This window comes from Microcebus murinus, chromosome 14 (genome assembly GCF_040939455.1).
Source record: "Microcebus murinus isolate Inina chromosome 14, M.murinus_Inina_mat1.0, whole genome shotgun sequence".
Lineage (NCBI taxonomy): Eukaryota > Metazoa > Chordata > Mammalia > Primates > Cheirogaleidae > Microcebus > Microcebus murinus.
Window position 1 is genome coordinate 50,959,887 of NC_134117.1, and position 15,073 is coordinate 50,974,959.

The 15,073-nt window shown below is 40.6% G+C and overlaps 1 protein-coding gene across 4 annotated transcripts in view; it reads left to right on the plus strand.

Moving 5' to 3' along the window:
• The window catches only part of MYPN (myopalladin), an 87,811-nt gene that overhangs the window by 45,862 nt on the left and 26,876 nt on the right, over positions 1-15,073 (plus strand). For all 4 annotated transcript variants that reach the window (XM_012762694.3, XM_076010032.1, XM_012762693.3 and 1 more), the window contains 5 exons: positions 1,697-1,720; positions 5,025-5,141; positions 5,646-6,015; positions 13,214-13,807; positions 14,180-14,318. In XM_012762694.3, coding sequence (XP_012618148.1) covers positions 1,697-1,720; positions 5,025-5,141; positions 5,646-6,015; positions 13,214-13,807; positions 14,180-14,318 — 1,244 coding nt within the window. The remainder of the gene's footprint in view (positions 1-1,696; positions 1,721-5,024; positions 5,142-5,645; positions 6,016-13,213; positions 13,808-14,179; positions 14,319-15,073) is intronic.

A 15,073-nucleotide genomic window follows, 5' to 3' on the forward strand; every position in this document is an offset into this window, starting at 1 on the left:
AGGCCAAATATGAGAACATTTGTTTTAATCTGCCCTTCACCAATTAAATCTGGGATGGAACTTTTTTTTCACATTTATTTAGGTCTTTGTATTTCTTTAATTTACGTTGGGTTTTTTGTTCTTTTTTTTTTTTTTTTTTTTTTTCTTTTTTGTTTTTCCATTTAAAAAGTTTGAGGATGTTCTTTTTAATTGTAAGAATTTTGTATATATTCCAGTGGTTAATTCTTCTTTTCTTATCACACAGCACTTTCACCTTGTCATGCAGTGCTTTCTCCTTGGCCCATTTCAGCCGTAAAATACAGAGCAACTTATTTTCTTTTTAAAAATAAGCTTTTGTGAACTATATAGAACAATCTATTATGGCATAACTTGAGAAGAAAATTTAGTAAGATGTCAGCAGTCTCTGGACAGTGAGTCTAGAGTCAATTTTTTACATCTATTACTTTTGTTAATTTCTTTCTTTTCTTTTTTTCTTTTTTCTTTTTCTTTTTTTTTTTTGAGACAGAGTCTCAATCTGTTGCCCCAGCTAGAGTGCTGTGGCATCAGCCTAACTCACAGCAACCTCAAACTTCTGGGTTCAAGCAATCCTTCTGCCTTAGCCTCCCAAGTAGCTGGGACTACAGGCATGCGCCACCATGCCCGGCTAATTTTTTCTGTTTTTGGTAGAGACAGGGTCTTGCTCTTGCTCAGGCTGGTCTTGAACTCCAGAACTCAAATGATCCGCCAGCCTCGGCTTCCCAGAGTGATAGGATTACAGGTGTGAGCCACCGCGCATGGCCTTCTTTTTATTTTTAAATTGACTAATAAAAATTTCATAATTTATCCTGTATAATATGATGTTTTGAAATATGTATACATTGTGAAATGGCTAAATTGAGCTAATGAACATATACATTGTGTCACATACTTATTTTTTGTGATGAGTTATTTGCTTTTCATTAATTTTTTCTGCCTATCACAAAATAGTAGTACTTTGATCACTGTGATATATGAATCAGAACTACTGACAAATTTTATCAGCAGTCACAACAACCAATATTCTGAACACCATTTAAACTGAGAGAGAAAAACAACTTCAACAGTTCTATCAGTGTAGAAGATTGTAACTAAGTTCAACAACTACTTACTGAGTGCCTGCAACTCAATAAACATTAATTGAACACCTACAATCAGCACCACGGTGGGCACTTTTGGGAATGCCAAGGAATTTTAAGATAAAGACCCTGCTCTCGAGGAAATTCTTATCTATCCTGAGGAGCTTGATCTTAGAAACCTTAGAGCAGGAGGTATATTCTATATTTTATTAGGATATGAGATCCCGAAGCCAAGAATGATCTCTCAAACTTTTTTGTCAGGTAAGGCTGAATGAGTACCAATAAAAGCAAGTCATTTCTGAATCCCAGCTAACTCAGGAACTTTTCCTCTCCTAAGGTTTATGTACCCCACATGGAACCCAGGTGTGTTGCAAGATGCAGCAACATTGTTTAGCGAGTTGCTCTTTTGCTGCTTTCTGTAATAGCCATCCTATCCCTGTTGAGGTCATTGGTGCTTATGTCATTTTCCTTAACATTGTGAGATTAACCTTATCAAATCACTCCTGATATTCAAGAGACTATGAAATTCTCTAGGAAGCTTTTGGTGAAAATGTGGCCTCTCAGTAAAATAAATGCTCAGAATCTTCTTTTTTTTTTTTTAGAACCTCGATCCATGGCAGAGCCAGGTAAAGATTATTTCAACTTTAATTTATTAGTATGTAATGAGTGATTTGAGATATATCTATGTATAAGAAAGCATATTTAAATTACACTGAGATCAAGGGGAAAATGAAATTTTAGGAAAAAAGATCCAAATGAACTCTAGCTTTTATTGTAGGAGAAGAAAGGGAGGGGAGCATGAGCAAATTTGGAATATATATTTAATACCTACCATGAGTGCAGTTAGTTCTCAATTACTGAGAATTGTTTCTTAGGAATATGTTTCCTCTGTCCTTTCCTTCCCACTCAAGCCCTCGTAAAACAGAGCGGAACAATTTCTATGATGCTAGATCAATTCCAATTCCACACCTGGATGTCTCAAACCTTATGCATCAGATTTTGAGATTTGTAGAGATTCGGTAAAATTTTGTGGTGCTATTAGATTTGGTTGGGAGGATACTAAGATGAGATAGATAGAAGTGGCAATAGGTGAAGCTCTTACTGCTAGAAAAGAGAAGTCACTGACAAACCAGAGCATAAACCTCTGAATGCCCTCTCTAGTACCAGCCTGAAAAATCAAATTGTATTATAAACCCTGCATGAGAAAGATGGTTTGGAATTTCATTATTATAATTCTCTCTTCAGACGACTGAATGGAAAGGCATTCCAGAAGTAGACATTGAACACCCATGTTGCATAACCCTGTACTTGTAAAGACCAGAAGTGGTCTTACTCTCATATTGCTTATAGTAGAGTAGTATTTTTCCACTTGAAAATATTTTAGGCCTTTGCCCCTTTCATCCAAAGCAAGTGTTTTCACTAGAGTCACAGTCACATACACAAAATAATTTCTGAGTTACCCAAAAGGGAACTCTGCCCAAAACAAGTGCTGCCCTTCCCAGTTCCATGGTCTAACATTCCACAGCTAGATAATTCTTCCTTCCACCTTATATAATGCAAGTGCCTTTCAGAGACACAATACTTTATCTTAGGCAGATACAGTGTAATGTGAATGAATTTATTACATCGTTTTCTGAGAGCAGGTTGATGAATTATGAGAGTATGAATGTTTGTGAAGGGGAACAGAGAGGAGACATAGGCCAGGAGCTCAGAAAAAGGTCAGAGAGGCACCAAAACCAAACTTTGCCTCTACATTATTTAGGATTCTCTGGTTAACAAATAAAGAACTTCTTTATGTGTTAAACTAAAAGTGGCTTAAGCAATGAGAAAAATGTAACAAGACTCCCTAAGAAATGGCAGTCCTGAGATTGGTTACTCTAGCTCAGAGATCATCAGAAACCATGCCTTTTTTCCATTTTTCTGTTCTGCCATCTTAGGCTGGTTGTACCCATGAACCCATGATGGCTGCCACAGTTCCAAGTCTCACTCGCAGATGACAAGATCCAGAGGCAAAAATAGAGAATAACACTATTTTCTGTCCCCTTTAAAGAGCAAGGAAAACTTTCCCAGAAACTTTCCAGTAGATTTTCCCTAATATCACAGTAACCAAAATTATACATCACATGCCATCACTTAACACCAATAGAATTAGCTTTACTGGCTTAGACCAATTATGATTCACCACCTGAGGCTGAGCTGGGCCAGCTTTCTTTGAAGCATATGACCACTCTAAGGAGGGTAGACAAAGCCAGGGTCCTATCAACAAAGAGGAAGGAGGATGAAGGGTTATTGAGTAGGTACTTGTCTTAGTTGATTTTGTATTGCTATAAAGAATATCTGAGACTGGGTAATTTTATAAAGAACAGAGACTTATTTCTTACAGTTCTGGAGGCTGAGAAGTCCAAGATCAAGGGGCCCACATCTAGTGAGGGCCTTCATGCTGCATCATCCCATGATGGAAGGCAGAAGGGCAAGAGAGTGCACGCAAGAGAGGGTCAAACTTGATTTTACAACAAAACCACTCCCACGATAATGACATTCATCCATTCATTAGGGCAGAGGTCTCATGACCTAAACATTTCCCTTTAGGCCTCACATCCCAACACTGCTGCATTGGGAATTGTTTTCAACACATGAGCTTTGGAGGACATATTTAAACCATAGCAGTACTCACTACTGTCTACCACGGCCTCCTGGCCAGTTTTCCTAGAGGTGATCTAGTTATTTCAATTCCGTTATCATGAAGCACTGAGATGCCAAGTTTCTCCTAATACAACTATGTTTTGTTTTTGTTTTTTTTTTTGAGACAAAGTCTCACTTTGTTGTCCAGGCTAGAGTGAGTGCCGTGGCGTCAGCCTAGCTCACAGCAACCTCAAACTCCTGGGCTCAAGCGATCCTCCTGCCTCAGCCTCCCGAGTAGCTGGGACTACAGGCATGTGCCACCATGCCCGGCTAATTTTTTTTATATATATATCAGTTGGCCAATTAATTTCTTTCTATTTATAGTAGAGACGGGGTCTCGCTCTTGCTCAGGCTGGTTTTGAACTCCTGACCTTGAGCAATCCGCCCGCCTCGGCCTCCCAAGAGCTAGGATTACAGGCGTGAGCCACAGCGCCCGGCCACAACTATGTTTTAATAATTTTGTTTTTAATGTCATGTCTACTGAGTGATAATTAGAGGTTTATGCTATTATCTTATACCTCCTCTTCATTAGCTGTAAAGGAATATCTAACTTTAATAATTTCGGGCTGTCTATAATCACATAGTTCCATCTGTGAATTATCTCTGAAGTTATTTGTAGGCATCCATACCATGCATTGGAGTAATCCATAAGAATCACCAAAGTGGAAATGCATTTCACTCTTCTTTCACCTCGGAATTTCAAGTTACTCTGTCAGCTTGTTACTACTACTTAGGCAAAATATTGATTTAATGTCCAATTTTAAATTGTGTCTTTTGTTTAAAAATAACTCACTGCAAAAGTTCCCCTTGGAAATAGTGAGAGACCTGGGTTTAGAAAATGTTTTCTTAGTCCTTTCATTTCACATAGACCTCTTTTTCCTTTGACTCCTAATTTGTTTTTGTGATGTTTTAGCTTATCATTACTCAGTTCTATTTTTGCCATCTGGACTGATGACATAAAAGTAGAAAATAGTCTGAGAATCCATAATATGTAATACCTTATTATAAAATCCCTTTTGTCAGTACTTAGCCTGTCTGCATGGATTTGTTGGTTCTATATCCCTTGACTTATTTAGGCTGCTAATCAGTCAATTCGATCAAATAATTGTTTTGACTAATTGTTTTTGTAGAATTCATATAGTCATCCTTTTCTATTGACTTTTGTAGAATCATCATTTGATATCAGTAAATTCCATAATTTCATTTTCACAATTAAGTCAGTAACCATTCTGTTTTACTGGCATACAGAGGAGATTTGCACTTTGGTCATTGCTGAAGTGTTTCCAGAAGACTCTGGATGCTTCACGTGTACTGCAAGCAACAAATACGGCACAGTGTCGAGCATCGCACGGCTGGATGTGAGAGGTAAGGGCTCTCTAAATGCCAGAACAATTTAGCCCGTGACTTCGAATGTGAGTATGCAGAGTTTATGTTACCTACCCTTCCTTACTGCTTTTCATATGAAGCTAGTTGGCTCTCCTAAAAAGATTCGAATCAACTGAGGAAAATGTTTTTGAATTATGTCCAATTTTTAATTTCTTATTGCACTTGGAGCCACCACCTCCTCTACCCCAGTTATCCTGCTATCATCGTTACACTTCCTAAGAAAACATCTCCTCGGTCTTATATAAACTTCTAAAATTATTTCCAAAAGAATACTTAGATATTTAATTCCGTTTTTTTCTGGCATCCTCTCCATTCTTTAATACCACAGATTATAATCTGGTTTTGACAAGCATTTTCCCATTCATGCACCCACCTGGTTTGAGTATTTTCCCATTTCTATAAATGTCCCACCCAGGGGTTACAATCCCATCTCAGTCTTGCTGGGTAAGGCTAACAGCTCAGGTCCTGTGCGTGTCCTTGCAGGAAATGAAGACCTCAGCAGTAATGGGTCTCTGCACTCCGCCAACTCTACCACTAACCTGGCTGTTATTGAGCAACAGCCATCCCCCCCAAACCCAGAGCCTCCTGTGGAACAACCCCCCAAACCCAAACTCGAGGGGGTTCTGGTGAACCACAACGAGCCCCGGTCCAGCTCCAGAGCTGGACTTCGTGTGCACTTCAACCTGCCTGAAGATGACAAAGGAAGCGAAGCGTCCTCTGAGGGTGGAGTGGCAGCCGCCAACCAGAACAGGCCCACCTCTTTCCTGGAGAGGTTCAACGGACAGGCAGCAAAGATCTCGGAGCCTTCTTCACCTGTCAAAGAGCCCCCTCCGGTTCTGGCCAAACCCAAACTGTGAGTAAAAATTATTGTAAGATGGATAACCAAGAGTACCTGTGAACTTCTCTTGAGTCTGACCTTCTTAAAAATGGTGGGACCGAAAAAGGGAATTACCACCTGTCACTCAGGGATCACACGGTCAGTCCAGCCTGTCTGCTGGAGCTCGCAGGGCTGGCTCACCCTCTCTCTGCCTGAGCATCTCCCCGTTTCCTCTTCGCAATCTTCTCCATTCTTCTCTCTTTGAAGATGTATCAGTTCATAAGTGGCCATGTCCCCATTCTGCATCGTGATCAGTGTCAAGTGCCACTGCTGACTATAGATTGTTCTCAGCAGCTGGATTCTAAATTCCAATTGGTCCAGCCTGGTCAGGTAACCCCATCTTCCCGCCCTCCCCCATATACACAGCTGTGCAGAGGATTCATGGTTGGAAGGAAGAAGAGTCACATGGACCAAATCAGGAACTGTGGCTGGGGGAAGTGCTCAGAGAAGGGAGTTGTGGGGCACAGGTAACCCTAAACTACCTCCTTGGGAATTGCCTCCTTTGTAGGGCTTTCTCTTACCCATGGACTGTTTGAAGGGCTAATAAGTATGTCAATTCAGATTAAGTAGAGCTTCATATTACAGAAAACCCAAACTAACAGATACTTGAGGGTTCATTTTCTCTCATATGCAGGGAGTAGACAAGGAGTCTGGGGCTGTTATGGTGGTTCTGTGGTCATTAAGAACCCAGTCTCCTTCCGTCTTGTGTCTCTGTTCTGCCATCCCAAACACTAGCCTCTTCTCCGGGTCCCCTCGTGGACCAAGCTGGCTGATGTGGTCTAGTCATCACATCTGTATTCCAGGCAGCAGGAAGGGCAAATAGGCAGAAGTCACACTCTTGATGTCAGAATCCCTTCCTTCCTTTCTTTCTTTCTTTCTTTCTTTCTTTCTTTCTTTCTTTCTTTCTTTCTTTCTTTCTTTCTTTCTTTCTTTCTTTCTTCCTTCCTTCCTTCCTTCCTTCCTTCCTTCCTTCCTTCCTTCCTTCCTTCCTTCCTTCCTTCCTTTCTTCTTTTTATTTTTTTATTTTAGCATATTATGGGAATACAAATGTTAAGGTAACATATATTGCCCATGCCCCCTTCTCCTTCGAGTCAGAGCTTCAAGCCAGAATCCCTTTTAAGGAGCCTTCTTAGATGTCTCACCCAAAATCTTTTGCTTATGTCACTTTGGCCAGAATTGAGTCATATGGGATGCTAGTCACAAAAGAGGCTGGGAAATGTAGTCTTTAGCTGCACATATTTCCCCCATGAATAAAATCAGGTTCTTTTACAAAGTGAGAATTAAGTAGACAGCAGTGTCTGCCAAATGAGACTTCCAATTCATATAAAAATTCTTTCTGCTAGATTATGTAGTGACACTCTCTAAAAATCCAGTCCTCAGCACTACATAATTCTTTAATATTCTTTGCCTTCCTTAAGTTTTCTTTTAATTGTATATATGGTTTTATTTACATAGTATAGGTACGAATATACATGTGTATGCTCTGTCTCTCTCTCACGCACACACCCTTTGTGAAGCCTACAACCTTTACTTACTAGTTTTAACCTCACTGATATTAGCCTCACAGATTTTGCATTAAAAAATATCGACTCAGTCTTGAGGATACAATTTTCTGCTTATTCCTTCAATTTGCCATGCATATGGAAAACAGAGATAATGTAAATCTTAAAATTGCAACAGAAAGGGAAGCTGTCCTTTTTAAACATCATATCATCAAAGCCCAGATAAGCCGACTTTGAAATTTTCAGCTTGAATATCAAGCTGTTTAGAGCAGCGAGTCTTCTTCCTGGCTACACTCTAGAATACAATGTAGAGCTTTTTAAAAAGATTTATGTTCTCCATCTCAATTGAATCAGAATCTCTTCACAGATTAATGTGCATCCAGTTTGGAAACCACTGGTTTAGAGTTAGAGAGATAACCTGAGTTTCAACTCTTCCCACTCGCCACCTGCCTCACCCAGGCAAAAACAATAATTAACATTTAAAAGTGAACAAAGTGTTAGACAAAAATCAGAATATACTGGGAAAGCCTGTGCTCTGGGGGCAAGTGTTTCTTTAGAACAGTGGTTCTTAATCTTGGATGCAGATGAGAGTCACCTGGGGCCTTGTGGTAGCCAGCAACATTGGCCTCACCTGGGAGCTTGACAGAAATGCAGATTCTTAGGCCCCATCCCTAAGGCTACTGAATGAGAAGCTCTGGGGGTGGGCCCAGAAATCTGTGTTTGAACAAGCCTTCCAGAGGATTCTGAGACCCAATGAAGTTTGAAAACAACTGACCTACATTTGAAAAGATAATAATAGCTATGCCTGGATCCTTTCCCAGGCCAATTTACTCTGTGGGCTGTGGTGCCTACATCAGTGAGCTTGGTTTGTCTCCGGCAGTTCTAGTGTGCAGCCAGCACAGCAACCACTACTAAAACCACAGCATGTTTACTAAGAACTGGTTATCCTAAGCTGTGATGCGCTGGCAAATGTTTAACAACCAACAAGGGCCTGACGTTTAGCATTTGCCAGTTTCCTCCCACCATGAGGAATTTCTCAGGCTACCAAGAGAAAGTCATTGAATGGGTAGGTCGGAGGAGATGCACGCTATCAGTTCTTCAGAGTCCGTGAGAGCTGGCTCCAGCACACACTGCCCGAAATTGTCACTGCCAAAACTGCTTTCAAAAGTACTCAATACAGGCCAGGCATGGTGGCTCACACCTGTAATCCTAGCACTCTGGGAGGCTGAGGCGGGAGGATGGCTCAAGGTCAGGAGTTAGAAACCAGACTGAGCAAGAGCAAGACCCTGTCTCTACTATAAATAGAAACAAATTAATTGGCCAACTAAAAACATAGAAAAAATTAGCTGGGCATGGTGGTGCATGCCTGTAGTCCCAGCTTCTTGGGAGGCTGAGGCAGAAGGATTGCTTGAGCCCAGGAGTTTGAGATTGCTGTGAGCTAGGCTGACACCACATCACTCAATCTAGCCTGGGCAATAGAGCAAGACTCTGTCTCAACAACAACAACAAAAAAGTACTCAATACAGTATCCCAAATTGGTCATGTTGCATTTGTCTGACATTTGATCTCAAAAATTCAAAATCCCTAATATATTCTTTTGTAGTCTTTATAATTCTGAGACTCTGATATTCATTTGAACAAATATTGAAATTAACTTTTGTCGTTCAGAAACTAAAAAATATAGTACTTATTGATCACTTGTATGTTTGGGGTGATTTATTTATCAATTCTCACACAATGTTAAGAGATATTATTATTACTATTTTACTCATGAAGGAATCAGGGTCAGAAAAGTCTAGAACCTACCTAAAGCCACACAGATAATGAGTGGTAGGGCCAGGATTAGGACCTGAGTCTGTCTGTCCACAGAGCCCATATGCTTAAATTAAGTCATGGCAAAAGGGAAGCTATTTTAAGGTAACCAGAGAGAGTTGACAAAGCTACGGAAAGAAATCTTGGGTGTAATCCTGATTTCAGAAATCCTCATAGCGACAAGAAATGAGCAGCTGAGTTTATAACAATTTATGACAGGCTGTTACTTTAGATTAGAGGAGTTACTCAAGATTTTAGAACTAGTACGCTTTGCAATGAATCTTTCTTTTACTCTTTCATTGCACTTTATATCTATATTAGAAAATGATAAATAAGTTCTATATATTATTTGTACATAACCCCTGGTTGTTTGTGTTATATGAAAGTGTGCCTCACTAAATTGTTCAGCCTTCAATAGGTAATACACTCTCAGGTATACTTGTATCTCCACAAAACCTAGCATAGTAGACACACAGAAGACTCAATGAAAGTTCACTGAGTAATGAAATGAACACCTTGCCTTGATGTAATGAATAAATTAATCCAAACAGCTGTTTTAAATCTCTTTTGAAACAAGATAGAGAGTTTTTTATGGGGGGGGGGGACCTTGTTCACACAAAAATTTATTCTCAAATGAATTCTTCCAGAATTTTAGACAATCAAAATAAAAATTTGACACTGTATCTTATATATCATTTTGTTTAAGTTTTGTGGGGCTTTATAATCTAATATATTGCATTGAATGGTAAGGGCTAACAAACATGTCATGGGAAGTCTTAACTTAAAGGAGAAGACTGGATCTTAGTTTTTATTCAATGGGAAGTAAGGGAAAATAAGAACTATTCAATACCAAATGACTGCCTGGCACCTCTTTGTCATCTTTTTCTTTCTAAGATACATACTTTACATGCACTACCTGTTCTATTTCCATAGCCACAATAAAATATTTCTATAACACCATCAGATTAAAATTTATTCAGGCTGAAAACACGTTCTGAAAACCACAGAGCACTCTTTGTAACAGCCACAGAATGCAACCTGCCAAGTGTGAGATCCATCAAATGGAATCAGGGCTGCCAAACTCTGCTGTTCAGGAGAATCTACTCTTGAATGAGTAACCAAGGGAAGACCCACATAAGAGATCGCAGTGCTTCAGGGCCACTGGTTTCATGTTCTTTGGAAATGTGTGTTGCTTCTGGGACACAGAGGGTGATATGCTGCCCATGAGATCTACTAGAAATGAAAAGGTTCTGTATTTTCAGACCACCAGGAAAGCCAACACCAGCAGAAATTGTGCTAATTGTATATATTTTTCTAAGAAAAATTTAACAAAGATATTTCTGCTTCTCTTGATTGCTGAATTTTTCTTTTTTTCTTTTTCTTTTAATATTTGTTTGCTCTGAACTGAATCTTTCATCTATGAAGAAATGAGAAGGTTTAATTAAATTTTAATTACATTACTTTATTCTCTCAGCTTAAACACTCAATTCTAAAAAAAAAAAAAGAGGGAGGCCGGGCGCTGTGGCTCACGCCTGTAATCCTAGCTCTTGGGAGGCCGAGGCGGGCGGATTGCTCAAGGTCAGGAGTTCAAAACCAGCCTGAGCAAGAGCGAGACCCCGTCTCTACTATAAACAGAAAGAAATTAATTGGCCAACTGATATATATATAAAAAAAAAAAAAATTAGCCGGGCATAGTGGCGCATGCCTGTAGTCCCAGCTACTCGGGAGGCTGAGGCAGAAGGATCACTCGAGCCCAGGAGTTTGAGGTTGCTGTGAGCTAGGCTGACGCCACGGCACTCACTCTAGCCTGGACAACAAAGTGAGACTCTGTCTCAAAAAAAAAAAAAAAAAAAAAAAAGAGGGAAAGAAAATGACTGTGCCAAGTGGCTAATACTTCTGTTTTTTGTTTACCTCAAGACAAGAGTTTTTTTCATGCATGAAACCAAAGATTGCACAATATATAGGATCTGACAGCGGTAATGGCCCTGGGAATGGATCTCTATTTTGTGAAATAACTTTTTCCATGTATAGTGTCAGAAATGTTAATGAAGGGAAGGAGAAAGGTCTTAAACTCCAAGACTTAAGGAAAATAAAGAGCTGGAGAATCTCTGGTTCAGCTTTGTTGCTGTTGATGCTGACTTTCCTGGTGGTCTGTAAATGCAGAATCTTTTCATTTTTAATGGATCTCATGTGCAGCATATCACCCTCTGTGTCTCAGAAGCAACAAATATTTCCAAAGAACATGAAACTGGTGGCCCTGAAGCACTGCGATCTCTCGTGTGGGTCTTCCCACGGTTGCTCATTCAAGAGTAGAGTCTCCTAAACAGCAGAGCTTGGAAGCATTGATGACTTTATGCATATATGATTTTAATATATTTTGTTGCAGTTTCTTTCTTAAAAAATAATTAACTGCTTTGTGAAGAGAAAAATAGACTATGGGACTTAAGGCAAATCATGTAGTATCTCTATGACTCAGGTTCCTATAAGTAGAGAAATTGCTCCCCATTTGATCTTCTTTCTCCTTTTAGAAACAAGAAAATTCTGAGTCAATATTTATTTATGGTGGCAATATAATTTATCATTCAAATCAGGACATTTCTGAGAGTGAAAGTGAGTGCTATTAATAATGATGCCAGGAAAAGAGGTTAAACCAGGACTGTCCTAGATGAATCCAGACATATGGTCACCTTATGTATAAAGCTTTGCTGTCGGGAGAGGATAAGAAGCGCTAAGACACATCCAGTTTCTTTGCTAAGGTTTGCTCTAAAGCAAGGCAGAGTGAAGAGTATAGCGTGTTCTCTTGGAGAATTCAGCCCCTTTCAGTAACTTGCACTGGCATGTGACTCAGTTCTGAAGCTGAAATACTACCTGCTGGTCATCAGAATTTTGAGCACTGCCAACAAGAGGAACATTGTCTCTACTTCTTTTTTCTAATTAATAAAGAATCTGGCCGGACGTGGTGGCTCACGCCTGTAATCCTAGCTCTCTGGGAGGCCAAGGCGGGCGGATTGCTCGACGTCAGGATTTCGAAACCAGCAAGAGCGAGACCCTGCCTCTACTAAAAATAGAAAGAAATTAATTGGCCAACTAAAAATATATAGAAAAAATTAGTCGGGCATGGTGGCGCATGCCTGTAGTCCCAGCTACTTGGGAGGCTGAGGCAGGAGGATCGCTTGAGCCCAGGAGTTTGAGGTTGCTGTGAGCTAGGCTGACGCCACGGCACTCACTCTAGCCTGGGCAACAAAGTGAGATTCTGTCTCAAAAATAAATAAATAAATAAAAAAGAATCTATGTTGCACAACTCCAGGGTCACAACAAAAAGAATGCAATGGGAATGATGCCCTTAGGAAGAAGGAAGGACAGACAAGTCACTGGTGATTGATGAGCTGATTTCTTCCCATTCTGATTGTGATTTTTTTTTTTTTTTTTTTTTGAGACAGAGTCTCACTTTGTTGCCCAGGCTAGAGTGAGTGCCGTGGTGTCAGCCTATCTCACAGCAACCTCCAACTCCTGGGCTCAAGCAATCCTGCTGCCTCAGCCTCCCAAGTAGCTGGGACTACAGGCATGCACCACCATGCCCGGCTAATTTTTTCTATATGTATATTAGTTGGCCAATTAATTTCTTTCTATTTATAGTAGAGACGGGGTCTCACTCTTGCTCAGGCTGGTTTCGAACTCCTGACCTCGAGCAATCTGCCCACCTCGGCCTCCCAGAGTGCTAGGATTACAGGCGTGAGCCACCACGCCTGGCCGGGTTGTGTGTTCTTAATCAGCATCAAATTATTAACTGTATATTTCTGAAGGCTGAGGCCTACGATAACACATTTCCTTCTCTCTCTCCACTCCTGTTTTGTGTGCAGCGATTCCACCCAGTTACAACAGCTTCACAACCAAGTCCTCCTGGAACAACAGCAGTTGCAAAACTCATCTCCTTCATCTCCTAAGGAGTTTCCCTTCAACATGAGTGTTTTGAACTCCACTGCGCCCCCGGTGGTGACCATGTCCAGCAAGCAAGTGAAGGCCCCTTCATCGCAGACATTCAGCTTGGCCCGGCCGAAGCATTTCTTCCCTTCCTCAAACACCCCTGCAGCAACCGCGTCCCCTTCCAGCTCGCCGCCGGTGTTCACCCTGAGCAGCACTCCTCAAACCATTCAGAGGACAGTGAGCAAAGAAAGCCTCCTACTTTCTCACCCCTCCGTGAAAACCAAATCTCCAGGAGGGGTTTCCATCCAAAACGAGCCACCCCCACCAGGCCCAACAGAGCCAGCGCAACCACCGCTCGCATTTTCCATCCCCAGCGGAAACCAGTTTCAGCCCCACTGTGTGTCCCCAACTCCTGTCTCTCCCACCAGCCGGATTCAGAACCCGGTGGCTTTCCTCAGCTCCGTTCTGCCTTCTCTCCCTACCATCCCGCCCACCAATGCCATGGGGCTGCCCAGAAGCGCACCGTCTGTGTAAGTGTCCTTGTGGGTTCTCAGCCTAAGAGATGCCAGTTAAGAGGAGACGTCCATGCAGGGCAGCTTGATCTGGGACAGGACTCTCTGAGTGGCTTCCCAGATAATCCTGTCTCTTAGACACAAAAGGGATATTCAACATCTTAGGATAAACAGTGTGATTACTTGGAATGATTTTTAATAATTAAATAATATTAAATATTAATAATTTAAAAAGATCTCTAGAAACACAGATTCTCTGTATAGTGCTCAATTCCGTAAGTGTCTAATGACAACTGGTATCTGGCTGTCATTTCAATCACTCTGATTCTAGGCCTTTGTACACTTTGTAGTGCTTTTCATAGGTGTGTCAGGTGTGAATTTATTTTACAGGCCACCCCAGGGATTAATGAAGAAAAGTACAAAGTCTCCTCAACCAGTGAACGATGATTACATTCGTGAAACTAAGAATGCAGTGATTCTAGACTTGGGGAAAAAAATGAATTTCAGTGATGTCAGATCAAACCAGCAGGTAAGATTGTTGGATTCAGGTGATTTATTGCAATTTTATTGAAAGGAATATAATTTTGCTTAATTCAGCCCTTGAATCCTCAGCTCATATGACCTCAGTGAGGTTGATGCTGCCCCTTAGATGGTAGAGCGCAGACTACCCAAGGGTCATGTAGGAAACTCATCCATGTAGATCTGCAATTCCTGATTACCCCAATAGTTAACTCAGTTTACTTGTTTACATGTGTTTACCAAGAATAGAATATATTTAAGGAGAGAGACTAGTCTATTGTCCATACCAGCAATCCTGAGCTGAGTTTAACACCATGTCCTTGAGATACTTTGATATCTGAGCCTTGCGATGATTCTAGACTTTAAGGAACTTTGTGGTTCTAGCCTGCCCTTCAACCTAATGTGCCTGGAAGTCTGGTCACCAGTTCCTCTCAATCCTATTAGGTTGAATCATGTGAAATAGCCATTAGGCAACATCCTGTGGTTCAACCTGTATGACTCCTTGCTTTCTAGTAAGTATTTACACTGAAAGAAAAAGAGAAAAGCCACATGAAAGCATCATTCAAACAAAAGAAAGATAGATTATTTTCTTGTTTGAACCACTTATTTTTACTTTTGATAACCAAGTGGTTATTATTTAATGTAGCTTTTCATATTAATGATCTAACTCTGGTTATTCCCCAAGATGGGAACTGATTAAAATCTATTTTGACATATAACAAAATTTCAGTCAAAACAATATGCCAAATATTATGGAATTTGTGA